Source organism: Mustela erminea, chromosome 6 (assembly GCF_009829155.1).
Source record: "Mustela erminea isolate mMusErm1 chromosome 6, mMusErm1.Pri, whole genome shotgun sequence".
NCBI classification, from domain to species: domain Eukaryota; kingdom Metazoa; phylum Chordata; class Mammalia; order Carnivora; family Mustelidae; genus Mustela; species Mustela erminea.
Genome location: NC_045619.1, coordinates 50,396,558 through 50,412,642, shown reverse-complemented (window position 1 = coordinate 50,412,642; position 16,085 = coordinate 50,396,558). Strand labels below are relative to the sequence as shown.

The 16,085-nt window shown below is 42.5% G+C and overlaps 1 protein-coding gene across 2 annotated transcripts in view; it reads left to right on the top strand.

The window, feature by feature from the left end:
* The window catches only part of IRAK3 (interleukin 1 receptor associated kinase 3), a 48,853-nt gene extending 36,550 nt beyond the window's left edge, over positions 1-12,303 (top strand). For both annotated transcript variants that reach the window (XM_032347128.1, XM_032347127.1), the window contains 4 exons: positions 8,201-8,399; positions 8,667-8,729; positions 8,818-8,982; positions 10,762-12,303. In XM_032347128.1, coding sequence (XP_032203019.1) covers positions 8,201-8,399; positions 8,667-8,729; positions 8,818-8,982; positions 10,762-11,277 — 943 coding nt within the window. In that variant the 3' untranslated portion in view covers positions 11,278-12,303. The remainder of the gene's footprint in view (positions 1-8,200; positions 8,400-8,666; positions 8,730-8,817; positions 8,983-10,761) is intronic.
* The last annotated feature ends 3,782 nt before the right edge of the window (positions 12,304-16,085 follow it).

Below are 16,085 nucleotides of genomic sequence, written 5' to 3'. Positions count from 1 at the left end.
GAACTACAAATTCATGAATTTTTCAAAAGATTAAGGGGTGCCTGGGTGGCTCAGCAGGTTAAGTGACTGGCTCTTTCTCTTGGCTCTGAAGTCTTGATCTCGGGGCCATGAATTCAAACTCTGTGTTGGACTCTGTGCTGGGCGTGGAGCCTAGCTTAAAAAAAAAAAAAAAAAAAAAAAAGATTAAAACATACCACACTATGAATTTAGATGGAGAGATTATGGCTTTTTCACGAATGGTTTGTTTTTTCCTTTTCTATCATGTTTAAAAATTTTTTTAATTAAGGATTATGTTCTACTGTTATAATAAAGTAAAACTCCTTGTCTGGAAATGGGTAGGTGACTTCTGCACTTCTTCCCAGAGTTAGGGGGAGGCAGTGAGGTAATGAGGGTGAAGCCCAGGGCCAGGCTTGGCAGTAAGCTCTCATTCCTCCCACGTCATGGACAGTGTCTCTAAGCATCTCGTCCAGCCTGTCCTTGGACCCTTGCACAGCACGTTATTAGTACTCCATTTGGATGCATCCCTAACCCCTGCAACTTCATTTATTTTGAGCTAAAATCTGTCTTCCTGTAACTTGCCCATTAACCGTTGTTCTGCCACTATGATTATCTGTATATACTCCAAGGAAACACAAGATGAATTTCATTTTACATTTGCTTAGTAATCAAGAGTTTCTTATCTTTTATGAGTAGCTGAATAAAAAGTTTTTTTTCAGCCAACTATGGTAAATTGAAAGAGTAGCAAATGGAAAAAGGAGGGTGAGGCTTTAGTCCTGGCTCTGTCATTAAGAAGCTATTTTGCAAAAAAAAAAAAAAAAAAAAAAAGACAAATCGTTTTCATCCCACATTCCATCATTGATGGATTAGTAATGACTTCCCACCTGCAGTGTTGAAAGGGAACCTGAGGTGGGTGCATTCTGAACTCAATTAGTGATGTCTGCCAAGGAACCTGGAAGATGCTTTGGCAACATTTGGGCCATCTATTCGCCATAGAGGGAGTGGTGTGGGTCCGCTTATCGTTTCAAATTCTCTTAATGAACAAATTGATCAGATCAACACATGCTTGCTTGATATCGCCTATGGACTCAGCATTATGCTTATGTAAACAACATAAGCTGGTTTCTGAGTAAGTGCCAAATGGTATCGTTGGGGCAGCACAGTGGGAAGTTGGAGAAAGGAACACCACTGGAATTCAGGGTAACAGAGTGAAAACTTCAGGGAAGAAGTGAATCTTGGGCTGCAAAGAGGATTTGAATGAAAATAAGGATTTGAATGAAAAATAAAATTTCATTTGAATGAATATGAAAATAGGTACCTTGCAGGTGAGGGGAACAGTATAAAGAAAGTCCCCAGATGGACAGTACTTAGCACTGCCTACGCAGACTGCCTTGGTGATTGCTAATGGATTCAGGGGGGCTGATCAACTGCAGACAGATTAAGGAACTCGGTGAAGGTCAGCCTGACTTTAGACATGACATAAAAGCTCATTGAATAATTTACTCCTCCCAACAGCCCTGAGTTTGGGTATCATTGGTCTTATCTCAGTGTGACAGAGGAGAAAGCAGACTTAGAGAGGTTTGTAATCGGCCTCTATCCCGTGTCTGCAGATGGTGAAGGAGGTAGGGTTCCAGGTTTCTGTGGGTCCAACAATCACGGTCTTATTAAGCAATTAAGTGTTCTGAGCCAGGATTCCTGGGAGCATGTTGGTTTTTTGGACAGACGGAGAAACTGGGTAGGAGAAGAAACCATCACAAGTGCAAACTTGGGAAATGTTGACATTGAGCGCCTAGTAAAAATGGCAGTAGGCAGCAGACTTTTAGGGGAGATTAGGCCTGGAGGTCTATTTTGGGAATCTTCATCTTGTTCAAGCAATGAGAATAACTAGTCTTCTAAGGAGACACTGAGGACATAGCTGTAGAACACCCAAGGAGGAAGTCAAGCCCACATTTCAAAGGTATTTTCAAGAAGTCTGGTGGTTTAGTTAGCCCAAGAATGTCTTAGTAATTTGAACTCTTCAAAGAGAATGTTATAAAAACAAAATTCACTTCCAGATGGTGGAATTTAAGGAGGAAAAGGATTTAAAGAAAAGAATCTTGCAGAGTTGAAGTCTCTGTTCTTGGCAAAGTCTCTGTTCTTCGGGAAACGAAGATGTTTTTGACTTACAGAATCACATAAAAGCATCTGAAAGCAGTAAACCTTCTTGTTATTTCCATCCTATCCCTTAGCCGGCTTAATTGTTTTCACATTTATGAGTGATTTTAAAGTGAAATGCATTTTATCCTCGGCATTTTTCATCCCAGGCATTCATTCCTGTTAATGTTTCCAAAGCCGAGATAATCTCAGTGAACGTTTCTAATGTTTCCTCTAAGATCATGTTCTCTGTCCGTATTGCCATGTGTCTCCTGCCAAGTCAAACAGCATTTCATACAAGGGAGGTGGTTTCGGAAGGAAAGGAGGGGAAAAGCCATATGCTTGAAAAGGAATTCTTTAAAAAGGGAAAATGATCAGAGATGTATGGTGGTAGTTAATGCGTGGAGAATTCCCGTTGTGAGGGACTAGAAACACTGAGCAGCTGGGTGGGAGGCCAGAAGCCACAGATAGGCCCCTTCCTACAACCCTGACACCCTTGCCTGAGGAACCAAGCTCCGCCTACATTTACCCCCCAGACCTGATGTGTGTGGCCAGGACTCTGGCTCAGCTTTGTGTTTGGTAGGGATGTAAAACCTGCCAGGAATGCAAAGTCCATTTGTTTGGTTGATTGTTTCATTAATGAGTCCTCCTCCCTTTCCTCTCCCCCCACACCCAAAGACGTACTTTTGTTTTTCAGAACCATTTTAGACACGAACAATTGCTTTTCCTCAGATTTCCCTATTTCCCCCAATGTCTCCCTTCTTCTAAAATTTCCAGATAGGTTCATTTTTTTTCTCAGGGCTAACAGCACAATGAAATAGTACATAAATTTAAATTTGCCCTATTAATTATGTTTGCCATCACTGTCTCTAAACCCCAACATTCACCTATTTACACACATGTGTACAGATGTGCATGCACACATTTATGCCAAAAATTCTATTTTTCTCTCCACGATCTGGAGTATCTGGAAATGTTACTTTAGTCAGGTCAGAAGGTCTCTGGAAGTCTTCTGAAACTCAGCAGATGCCCTGACACTAATTCACCCGAGGAGCCTCAGCTCTCCAGGGTCATCGTGCATCCGTCCCTCTGTACTGCGGTGACTTCAGACTGGTGCCTTGAACCTCTAGAGCTACCCAACCAGTTTCCTGGGATTTTAGGGTGGGTGTAGGATGGACAAAGGCCAGCCTACATCCTTCAGAGTATATTTCAGGGCCCTCCCTGTGTAGCAGGACTTCTGATTACATTTTCTCATTTAATACTTACAATAACCCCGAGAGGTGAGCCTTTTCAGATCTTTTACCCAGGAGGAAACTCAGCCTTAGGGAAGTTGTGCTGGTTTGGTTAGAGACAAAATTTCACATTAAAGGCGGGAATATGGGTCACTGGCTGGGCCTTTACATGGAGAGCCTAGGACTCATTAAGTCATCAAAAAGCAATAACCACCTTTAATACTGTCTCTGAGTTCTGCCTGGGTTCAATGGAAAAGAAAGAGAAGGTCGTGCAGTTGGAGGCAAAAGAAAGGGCTTCAGTTTCGACAGATGTATGGCTTGCTGAAGTGGTGGGGGAGAGGGTGTGTGTGCCCTTTTCCGGTAACCTATAGATTCCCTGAGAAGCTGGATCTTGCCTCATCTGGTGAGGTATCGGTATGGTGTCATAACAGCAGTGACAGACAGCAAGATATCCTGTTGCCTCAGGCTGTCACGAAGAGGGCAGTGGGTCCTCTATCTCTGCCACCAATTCGTGGGAGTCCAGACTTTTCTGGAGAATTACCAGGCACTCAGAGACTGGGCTACTTTGTATCAATAACTCCCCCTAAAATCCCTTAAAAATACATCTTTTTAAAAACCAGTTGTGTGCTTCCCTGTCAAATGTGTATTTACACTTCCATTCAAAATCTGTGTTAAAATCTAGAGGTATCATCATGCTTTAGATTTTAGGCCCAATGGCTTTGACTGAATCAGGAGAAAAACTAGTGTGCAAAGAAAGCAAATCTTGTAGCCTTTGGGAGGTTCAGGTCCCCCAGAAAGAATTGTCCTGGAGACCCCCGGCAATAGAGAGATGAAATATGTGACTCCCCAGAGGCAAGATACATATTGACCATCTTGTGTAGGATTTTCCCTGTCTCCTCAGTGTACCACCACTGATCCTTGTCCTAGGAGAATCAGCTAGAGAGGTGATGGTCTGTGTTATAGTAAGTAGCTTTGTGGGAAAGAATAGAGAAGTAGGTTGTGGAGACACAAAATTGAAGGTGTGGACCATTACCTGTATTTCTCGTCTGCCTCGTTGGTAAGCATGATAGCTAGCAAGCTGCCCTTTTGTTCAATTAATTATAGGGTTATATGATTGCAGTTAGTTTATGTTGTCTTTCTTTTATTAGTCTGTTTTTACACCCATATTATTAATATATTATATATTATATATTACCCCATATTATTATATAATATGTAATTATATATAATTATAATTATATGATATTATATGTTATATATTACCCCCATATTCCATTGACCTGCTTGATAGTTGAAGGCATAGCCTGTTCTATTCAAGGCTGCAGTAAGGGAAAGAATTAGGATGGAACTTACTGTTGAAGGGTCTTTTGCAATTCCTACTTTCTTAAAACAGAAACTTCTTCTACCTCAGCTCCTGCTGACTTTTGTTTAGAATGGGGCAAATCACTGCACTCAAAATCCGTGTTACGCACTCAAAAGTGTGCTGGTCTTTTCACTAAATATCATCATTAAAAGTGTAAATGTGGTGCCCTAGGACAATTTCACACTCTTACTGCCGGCCTCTCACTGACCCGAAGTCCTCTGTGGGTGATGTTGTGTCACACATTGTGGTTACCCGTTCCCCCAAAGTCTGTTGGAAGCATGAGTCAGTTGCTGACAACTTCCCACTCACTTTGCTGAGGGCCAAACAAAGGGATTAGATTACGATTTTGTTTTTGATGCTTGGTTGTTTTTCTTTTCTCCTGTGCGTGGAAAAGACCCATTCTTAAGGAATTCTAAATGTTTTACAGAATCAGCTTTTGCATCCTCATGGGTCTAGCATTTTAAGTTATGATTTTATTATACCTTCCTTAGAGCTGGAGTTGAGGAGGAAGAGGGCGAGATGTTTGACACTGAAACTCTGGCCTTCGGAGCTTTGCTGTCCCTCTGTGCTGAAATCCAGTGTGTGCGTGCAGGGGGAGGGGGTGTGTGCAGAAGAGAGCGAGGCTGTCAGTGCGGCAGAAGCTGGAGAGGCAGAGGATGGGGTCCTGGTAATGGCAGCTAATGAACCTCTCTGCCCATCTCACCTCCCGGCACATGTGGCAAACTCCTAAATTAAGTATCCTGGTGCTCTGAAATGATCAAGAGATCTCCAGAAGCTGCCTCCTTGGTCAGAACACAGAACACTTGACGTGTACACGTACCTATGGAAGAAGTAATTATGAACTCAATGTCTATTCTTATCTGGAGCTGGAGAGAAGGTAGGGTCTGCCTCTAGGGGGCGCACATCTTCAGAGGTTTGTCAGGATAGTCAACACTGTTTTCCAGAAGAGATAGAAGGTGAGTGACCTAGTTGTACGTAACCCAGGCTGCCCTTGGGAGCTACCAGGTTTGCCACATATGGAGAAGAGACAAGACCAGGAGAAAAATAAGGACTGGGATTGATACAGTTGAGGACTGATCCAAGTCTGGAGGGCTGGACCCTCTCTAACATTTTCATACATGCCTGGGTCCCACAATAGGTGTGGGCGCTGGGACTGACACATGAGGACATGAGGTGGGCTCTTTGGATTTTGCAATTCTCCTGCCACCCTTAAAGGACAGAGAGTGACATCAAGTTGAGAATGTGTTCTTCTGGATCCCTAAAGGGTCCTGTGGAATGTCTTCATGCTGTCGTTGGCAACTCAGTTCTAGACAAAGTCCAGGCTAGAAATCTTTTTTTTTTCTTCTTTTTTAAATATTTTACCCATTCACATGAGAGAGAGAGAGAGAACAAGCAGTGAGAAGAGGCAGAGGGAGAGAGAGAGAGAGAGAAGCAGACTCCTCACTGAGCAGAGGGCCTGACACAGGGATTGATCCCAGGAACCAGACACCATGACCCGAGCCAAAGGCTGATGGCCAGCCCACCGACTGAGCCACTCAGGTGTCCCCAGGCTGGAATTCTTAAAGACCCCAGCTTTGAATCCTTGAAACAGAACTAGGACTCTGAGTACTCTGGATTATTAGAACACCTGCAATTCAGACCTGTGAAACTAGATTCTGCCTATCAGCCTACCTGTACAGGGCCAGCGGGGGACTTCTAGAACTTTTGTAAGATGCAATATTTTTTCAGGATTAAGAATTTCTTATTCTTTTCCCATAGCTATTAATACTATTTTTTTAAAAAGATTTATCTATTTATTTTAGAGAGTCAGAGACAGGAGTGGGAGGAGCAGAGGGAGAGAGAATCTCAAGCAGATTCTGCACTGAGTGTGGAGAATCAAGAGTTGGACACTTCACTGATGGGCCACCCCGCGGCCCCGCTGTTACCACCTTTTTTTTTTTTTAAGATTTTATTTATTTATTTGATAGAGAGAGAGAGAGAGATCACAAATAGGCAGAGAGGCAGGCAGAAAGAGAGGAGGAAACAGGCTCCCCGCTGAGCAGAGAGGCTGATGTGGGGCTCGATCCCAGGACTCTGGGATCATGACCTGAGCCGAAGGCAGAGGCTTAACCCACTGAGCCACCCAGGCACCCCATCCACTTTTAATCACAATATGTAACACTGTAACTATACCACTTGTCATTTTTGGATGGGCAGGCCTGGTATTAGAAGCTTTGGTTTCCAGGAACAAAAAGCAAACTCTGAAGACCTCCCCAAGCAAAACAGAGAAACAGAAACTTTCTCTTGGCCCACCCACCCCTTTATCAACATTCATCTGCCCTCTTATGATTCGTTACTAATTTTCATCTTCCTCACCATTTATTGGGCATTATTGTATGCCAGGGAGTGGGCTGTTTGTATTCAGGTCCGTGAGTCCTCTTGTTCGCCTCATTTCACAAGCAAGGAAAACAACAGGGAGGGGAACGGGACGAAGTAAGCCAGCCACAGTCAAGGAGCCAGGGAAGGGCAGAGCTGGGTCTCCCAGCAGGTGTGGGCTGCGTGAAATGCACGGGCTTACCCTTTCCCATCCCTGCTCAATTACCTTTGAGGGTAAAAGTAAGCTGAGGCTCACTTTACCGTCAGACACGATGTTAGGTGATTCTTAAGGTTTTTATGGGACAGGTAGCTCAAACTGACTCTAAACACTTCAGCTTTACCATGGCAGTGTTTATCTTCTAAATAAGTCTCAAACACATTTTTGTCTTTACTCCATAGAAAGTCCGTAGAGATGGGACAGTGGACTAGGGTTATCCTTAAGGCAGGAGGATTCCTCACCTCACGGCAAGTTAGTGGCTCTCCGCTGATAGGCTGGGCATTCTGCGGCAGGGCTCTAGGCACCTAACAGGTACTTGATTATTAGCTGATTAAAACCCAGTTCATGTCCTCGTTGTGAATCAGAAGAGCACAAGGAAAGCTGCTTTGGTTTAACTTTAGTTTCTCTTGCTGGCAAAGCATCAACTTTACCCAGCAATTCCCTATATGTATCTATAAATTTGAAAAGCTCACTGTTCCTAAGTCAGGTTTCCAGCTTACCTTATGTTTTTAGGATTGACTGATTGATTTGAAAGAGAGAGAGTGAGAGAGTGTGCACAAATGGGGTGAGGGGTGGAGGGAAAAAGAATCCCAAGCAGGTGCCCCACTGAGCATGGAGCTCAAGGGGGCTCAATCCCAGGACCCTGAGATCACGACCTGAGCTGAAATCAAGAATCGGTCGCTCAACTGACGGAGACCTGCAGGCACCCCAGGTTTTCGTTGTAGAGTCTCATATAATACTTGTATATATACTTTAAGAAAAATGAGAAAATATCCTCTAGTTCATCGAAGACTATGTATGTCTTTGTGTTGTTGGCGTTTGGAATTAACTGAGCTTGTCATTTTGTTTTTCACCAGAATGCCTTTATGTTTTTGTCTTGTTGGTCCTTGATTATAATTTTAGTGCAAACATACTTCTGGATGATCAGTTCCAACCCAAACTAACTGATTTTGGCATGGCACACTTCCGACCCCACCTGGAACATCAGAGCTCGACCATAAGCATGACCAGCAGCAGCAGTAAACATCTGTGGTATATGCCTGAAGAGTACATCAGACAGGGCAAACTTTCCATTAAGACGGATGTCTACAGCTTTGGGATTGTGAGTACCAGCTCCCAGTCAACCAAGGAGGAAAGCTGATGGCCAGGAATGCTCTAAATTCTAAGAAAAATTTTTTTTAAAGGGTTTCACTTTTAGACCTATTGATTTCCTGTTGCTCTTGTCTTATATGTTAATGTTATGTAATCAAAGAGTAAAACGTAGTCATTGAGTAGAGTGAACGTTATCTATTGTCAAGGTTAATCACTGCAACTGACTCTATGTAGGTGTTTAACATATGTAACTCATTTTATTTTATGTTTCCCATAGGTAATAATGGAAGTTCTGACAGGTTGTAAAGTGGTGTTAGACGATCCAAAGCATATCCAGCTGGTAAGAATTGTCTTTATTTCTGTTCCTATCTCTCCGTCATTTCGGGGGTAGAGTTCTGAAAGATAAAGTTGTCTTCTTGTCTTCCTAGAGGGACCTCCTTATGGAACTGATGGAGAAGAGAGGCCTCGATTCATGTCTTTCATTTCTAGATAAGAAAGTGCATCCCTGTCCTCGGAATTTCTCTGCCAAGCTCTTCTCTTTGGCAGGCCAGTGTGCTATCTCACGGGCAAAGTTAAGACCATCAATGGATGAAGTGCGTACACATGGTTTTATTCAAAACCAAGCCCACAGAACAATGGAAAATCTAAGCTGGATAAATTGTGTCTAATTGAATTCTTTATCAGTGGGGCAAATCCAGCCCCTAACAGAGAATTCTAATCTCATAGTTTTTGCAAGTCACCAAGTCACAGTATTTGGTACTCTGGCAGAGGTCATTGCTAAGTAAGACCAGGGCACCACAAAAATTTAATGAAAACACTTGAGTAGTCCGAAGAGAATTTTATTCAACACTTTTTTAGAGATCTGGCCCATTAAAAACGCATTCTATATTTCCTCTATTGATTTTTTAAATTTACTCATCAATTTAATCATCCATTCACTGATTTGCTTATTTGTTCACCAAATATTTAGCTAGTGCTTACTTGGCATGTGCCAGACTTGGTTCTGGGTGCTGAGGGTACAATAGTAATCAAGAGACAGTTGCTGCCCTCAAACTCACAGTCCAAAGTGAGAGTCAGATTACTTAACATGGCATTCCAAGATGGAGACATAGCGTGATTGTAGGTGGAAGCCTAGATCAATATGGGAGCGTAGAGTCGGAACACATACCAAATCACAGAAGCCCTTCGATGGAGGTGATGGCTGAGCTATCGTCTAAAGAATGGTGAATTTAGGCAACAGTAAGGACAGAAAGACATGTTAGTCAGGGAGAATCCAGCTCAGAGATGATGGGTTTTATGGCACTAATACTGCAGGCAGTTCATGGACGTGGGATATGGTGACGGAAAAGCTGTGGTGCTTAAAATGATAGAAAGTTTCAGGTGACAGAGGGACATGAATTCCATTCTGGGATTTGGGGTTTTACCCTGAGTCTATCGTGGAGCTATGAAAGGGTTTTAAACAAGAGGTCAACAGAATCTAATGTAAGGAGCACTGGCCTGGGAGTCAGAGCTACATTTTGGGCTTAGCACCACCAGTAAGAGCTATAAGACCTGGAATCTTGGGCCCAAAAAGAGCTGTGAGATATATAGTGGAAGAAACATGGAATTGGGAGCCAGATCTGAGGTCAAACAACAGATCTGCTCCTTACTGGCCAGTGATACTCATTTCCTTTATCTGAGCCTCAGCTTTATTATCTGTGAAATGGGAACAATAATGTTGTTTGTGCAGATTAAATGAGGTGATGTGTATGGAAGCACTTTGTAAGTAGTGAAGTTCTCTAAATGTATTTTTAAAAATTACACGTGTGTGTGAAGAGATGTTACATGTTCTTCCAGACAAGGTCAGCAGTTTTCTCAACTTGGATTGCACATCCAAATCAACTGAGAAGCTTTTAAGATACAGATTCCTGGACCCCTATCTTCATATGTTGTTGGTGATAATCTTTAGGTTGGGGCCAAGGAATCTGTATTTTAAGAAGGCTCCTAAAGCTAATTCTGGCATTTGACAACTACAGATTGTGTCCCCTGGACCCTGACCATTTCTAGTACTCCACATATTAAGGTTGAAGTAGAAAATGTACAGAGACTCACCCCAAGTCACACAGTAGTTGGTGGCAAATCTGAGCCTCAACTCAGGTCTCTTGGTATTTACTTCAGGCGAGTATCTTTTATATTTGGCTTTAAGTCTTTTAATTTACTCATTAAACTGAAGGAGTTTAGCTAATTTTTAATACCCTCCCATTCAGAACTCTATAGTTGAACTTAATTCATGAAAATAAGAGAATATTCCGGAATAGGTAGATAGAAAAAAAGGGAAAAGGAGAGGCTATGGAAGTTTAACGTAAATATTTCTTTGCTTCTTGGTGAATTAGGTCCTAACCACTCTTGAAAGTGCTCAAGCCAGCTTGTATTTTGCCGAGGACCCTCCCACCTCCCTAAAGTCCTTCAGGTGTCCTTCTCCTCTGTTCTTGGAGAACGTACCGAGTATCCCAGTGGAAGATGATGAAAACCAGAATAATCATTCATTGCCTCATGATAAAGGTTTGAGAAAAGATGGAGTGACTCGAAGAGTTCCATTTGAATGTAGCCAGTCTGAGGTGACATTTCTGGGCCTTGACAGAACAACAGGCAGCAAGAGAAATGAGGATGCTTACAACAGGCCCAGTTCTTCTTGTCCAGAAAGTTGGTCTCCTGAGCACGCAGCTGTATCCCAGGACCCAAGGACCTATGTTACAGATATGGAACCTTCGGCAGAAGCACCAGGCCATTCATACAGGAGCAGGCCAGTGGAGACCAGCAGTTCCTGTGAATTTTCCTGGAACGAATGTGAACCGTGCAAAAAGGAATCGATTTCACCAGAAGATAAAGAAGGAAGCAAGTATTGCTAAGGCACCTGAGTATAGGTACCATCTTGGGAAAATATTGTCACCATAAGTCATGCTAAGAGGACCATCAATGCTGAGTTTAGGTGATGGAGATCAACAATCCGCACAATGCCATTCCTTTCTTCCCAATCCCTAGGCTTAAACCTAGGCTAAATTAGAGCCATTCAAAATTACTTCAGATCATGAGCTCTGACTTCAGACAAACAGAACCTACCATACCAAAAGGGGACTGGGTTCTACTGGCTTCTTCCTCATCAGCGCCATGAGCCCTCGGAGCCTACAGTCTGCTCAGTGGGTTCAGTTCAGTTAGATCCCATTGTCTGGTGTAGCTTGATAAGGTTGTAGGAAGTGTCTAATTTGTAAATGTTAACAGATGCCTTTTTAAAGAATTACCTTTTGGTTTGTTCTAATTAACTCTTAGTATGTTTTCTGTTCATCCCTGTCAAGCCTGCCTACCTGAAAATGAACCAGATTCGCTCTTGCCTATGACATGTTTGCCGTAGAATGGGGATTCTTGCCCAAGATCTGGATTTCTGTATTTAAATTCTTAGGATAGTTTATCACATATCTTATGTTGTTGGCTATTACTACGTTTTTTTTAAACAAACTTAGAGACCTATTATATCCTGAGAAGAATGTATGAAATTTTACTCAAGTAATTTTTGTTTTTGAGAAAAATGGCTGGTCACAAGGTCTGTGTCAGCTTTTTGTTTGATCCTCTACCTGCCAACTCTGTGCCTTTACTCCTCCTGTTTACTGGCTCTACCCCTATTGAAATCCTACGGAGTCCATCAAGGCCCAGCAGAACTGCCTCTTCCAGGAAGCTTCCCTGATCTCTCCAGCCAGAAGTACACACAATTCATCAGCATTCCCATAGCATTGTTTTGTGTTTCTATTTTATACTTGTTACTTTCTGAATTGTAGCAAAGCTGCCTGTGCCACCTTCTCTCTCACTAGATTATAAACTACCTGTACTCATGTCCTATTGTTGCTATAATAAATTTTGACAAACTTAGTGGGTTAAAGCAATGTAAGTTGGGGTGCCTGACTGGTTCATTCAGTAGAGCATCTAGCTCCTGACCTCAGGGTCATGAGTTCGAGGCCCACATTGAGTGTAGAAATTACTTAAAAAAAATAGATATATATATTATTTTTAAGTAATATATATATAAATTATTTTTACAGTTTACAGTTTAAAAATATATATGTATATATTTTGAATATATATATATATATGTTATTTTACAGTTCTGGAGGTCAGAAGTCCTTGGCATTCTTTCTGGAGGCTCTAGGGGAGAATTTGTTCCCTTGCCTTTTCTAGCTTCTAGAGACTACCTGTATTGTCTTGCTCCATCCTCAAATCCAGCATTGTGGCATCTCTGAATCTAGATTTCTCTTTCTTTCTCTCTTTGACCTTTTCTTCATCTCCTCTTTCTCTTACTTTGGCTCTCCTGCCTCTCATAAGGATCCTTGTGATTGCATTGGGTCCACTCAGATAATCCAGAGAAATCTCTGCTTCTCAAGACCCTTAATTTAATCACATAATTCACAGATTTCTGGGATTAGAACATGGATATCTTGCAAGGGGGGTGGTGGGAGAGGTGGGGGGGGAGAGAGCATTACTCTATTAGATTTCCCGAGTGTGTAGGAGCCAGCTCTAAAAGGCCTAGTATGTGAGCCTGTACTGAGCTGTTTTTTCCTTACAAGTGAAGTTGAATTAAATTATCCCTAAGAACCCATATACTAAAAAATTCAGCCACAGTAAACATTGCTGAGTCAAGTGGGGATAAGGACTGTCTTTATGATGATGGATAGAAACATTTCAAGAAAACCATTACCACGGGTTAATGGAATTTCCCTGTCTAGAACATTTATAATAAAAGGGTAGACCTGTAGCCTTCTATGCATCAAAGGAATAGGCTCACACATTTTTTTCTTTCCTTTTTTTTTTTTTTTGGTGAGTTATTAGGGTTGGGTTAATCATAGATTGGAGTCCAGATTTAAGAACAAATGATTAAAGAAGGAAGTCATCAGGAATCAGGGTCAAGTGAACAGACCAAGGTCAGAAACATGAAGCTACAATTTGGGAAAAGGGCCTCATGGTGAGGTTGAAACACAATAAGCCTTAGTCTGATTGAGTCTGATTGGCGGGCCACATAAAGACCCAGGTAAGCAGTTGGGAGAGGTCATGCTCAGGCTGGTCCTCAGGGACCCTGACTACCCCTTGCTCTCTTCCCCATATGTTCATGGCACCTGTTAACAATGCTCCCAAATTGCCCATGTCCCCAAACCAGCAGGGGCAAAAGGGTTGAACTAGACTTTGGATGATTTCAATTCCTGCGACCTGTCCTACTTTGGAAACTCTTGATTATCCATGTTAATGAAAGGAAACATAAAAGCCTTTGATGTTTGGCTTTATTTATGTAAGCCATTACAGACCGATTTAGCTTATCTTAGAAATATAGTCTGAAAATCTTTTGGCTGAACTGGGGAATTAGCCTGGGATTGCGTGCAGTTGCCATTAATAATACAAAAGTGGTAATCAAGACAATCAAGGATTGACTTTATGTTAAACTGCTTTTCACTTTGAATACGGGCCTCCCAGAACCTTCTGTGAGAGGTCATAAAGGAAGCTGGGGTGAACACAAGCCCGCCATGACTCAGCCCATGTGGAGGCTGTTGGAATTATGTTGATCTGAATGTGCTTATTTGACTTAAAGCAGTGTTTCTCAAACTTTAGTGTGCATCCAAATGATGTGGAAGCCTTGTTAAGAACACAGATTGCTGGAGCCTGCCCTGTTTCTGATGCATGAGTTCTGCGGTTAGGAATTGGGCTTTCTGACAAGTTCCCAGCGGCTGCTCATGCTGCTGTTGTGTATACTCTTGGAGAAACACCACTTGAAAGTGTTCTCAAGTCTTTATAAATCAGTAGCTTCTACCTTTCCATTTAGGTGTACGTTTTTTGAGAGAGTAATCATTTTTAAAAATTCTTTTGTATTTACCCTATTACTTAGGATTTTGCTTAATTGGAGGAGGAGCTCTAGAAATATTATTAATCAATAATCTTTTTTGATAAGGTCACCTTGCTAAGGTATGACTACTTTGGAAAACTTAAAGAGCAAGTCAGATTGGCTGGCAATAACCTGATCAGTGATCCAGCAAGCAGATGTCACTATGGCTGGAAATGAAAAGAATCTTCTATTTGAGTGATCTAGTCCTTGATTTGCCTTCTGGTGGGTGTGTCAATAAATGTTAATCGATAGGAATTCAATCTTTCATCCAACTATGGGCAATAAGAAGGTACCCTCGTAGCTTCAGGAGGTAGAGATTCAGGTACATGAAGAAACTGAGAATGAGCTTCCAGTGTTCCCTTCGATCAGCAAACATGAATTAATAAGGAATGTCACTCATTTTCATCCTTATAACATACCATGGGCAATCCCCAAGGCCGATCCCATTTGCTTGTTAGGTTTTTCTCCCATTTTATAAGGCCCCATAGCATAGAGAAAAATACTTTGTTGTTTTTGAAAATAGGTATGGGATTTCTGGCACTGTCACTTTTATTGACTTCTTGAGAATTGTTATAATGATCCATGACTCACGGCGTAATGTTGTAGTTGCATGGGGTGGTACGTTAGCCTGTGTAAAAACAGCTTTTAGGACCTGAGGTGTGGTGAGGGTAGGAAGTGATGGTTATCACGAGTAGCATCTATTAAACATCTGCTAGATCAAGGCACTGTATTGGCTCCTGGGATACACCAAAGGAGGAGGAGAAGGCAACTGGCCCACTCAACAGTTTGGTGACATCTGTCTTTCGAAACGCATACCTATGGAACTGAAAGTAAAATGGTGAGGCAGTTACTGTGCACTTTCAAGAGGGGAAGGAAGGCTTTTGGAGAAGCTTGCTGGAGAGAGAGAGAGGGAGGAGAAGAAATAGTGAAGGGGGCCCAGGATGGACATCCGGGGATTGGGGGCCCAGTGCTATTGCAGAGTTCTGCACAACACCAGCTCTGAGGCTGGAAGGATAGGGCAGAGGGAGCTGGGTCCAGAGCTTTCTATATTTTTTCCTGTTTATCCTTTCCAGTCACCCCGGAGGTCCAAATCCCATTTTAGGGCAGAGAAGACTAACTTAGGTTAAGGAATGTGACTGGGGTCCTCCCAGATCTGAAAGAGCCACGATTTGAATGCACATCTGTCTGACTTCACGGCCCATGCTCTTTCTCCTACTCCACATGGTACATTAGAAGCCCCCACAGATTCAAGCTCTGATAAAAAGGGATGGATGTGAAAAGTCATTCGTTGATTCCACAGTGTTCGTAAGCACACAAATCTCGCCGGGTCTTTGGCCTTTTTCACTGTGCTGCTCCTCTGTTAAAGTTACCCACATCTATAGTCATTAGATGTGAGCTAAATATACTCGCTGATCCAACCATTCATTCCTTGAATGAATGTTTATGGACTGCTTCCTTTGTGTCAGGGCTGTTCTGGGAGCCGGGGACACAGTGAGGATCACACCCAACAAAGATCCCTGCCCTCAGGGAGCTTATGTCCCAGTGAATAAATGAATGAATGCGTGAAAGGAAACTATCGTGGGGAGTTTTAATTTTGGTTCTAATGCTCACTGGTGGCTCCCGGAGACCAGCTTCACTGAGCTCTGTCAAGGTGTTGTCTGGAATGAGACTCTGGCTTCTTCGTCAGCTCTTTCTAGGGATTCACAGAGGTTCCTCCTTATGCTATCATACAGCTGATGTCTCCATGGTAGCTGGCTGCTTTGCTAATAGTGAGCACGAGGCACACTCATGCCTTGTGGC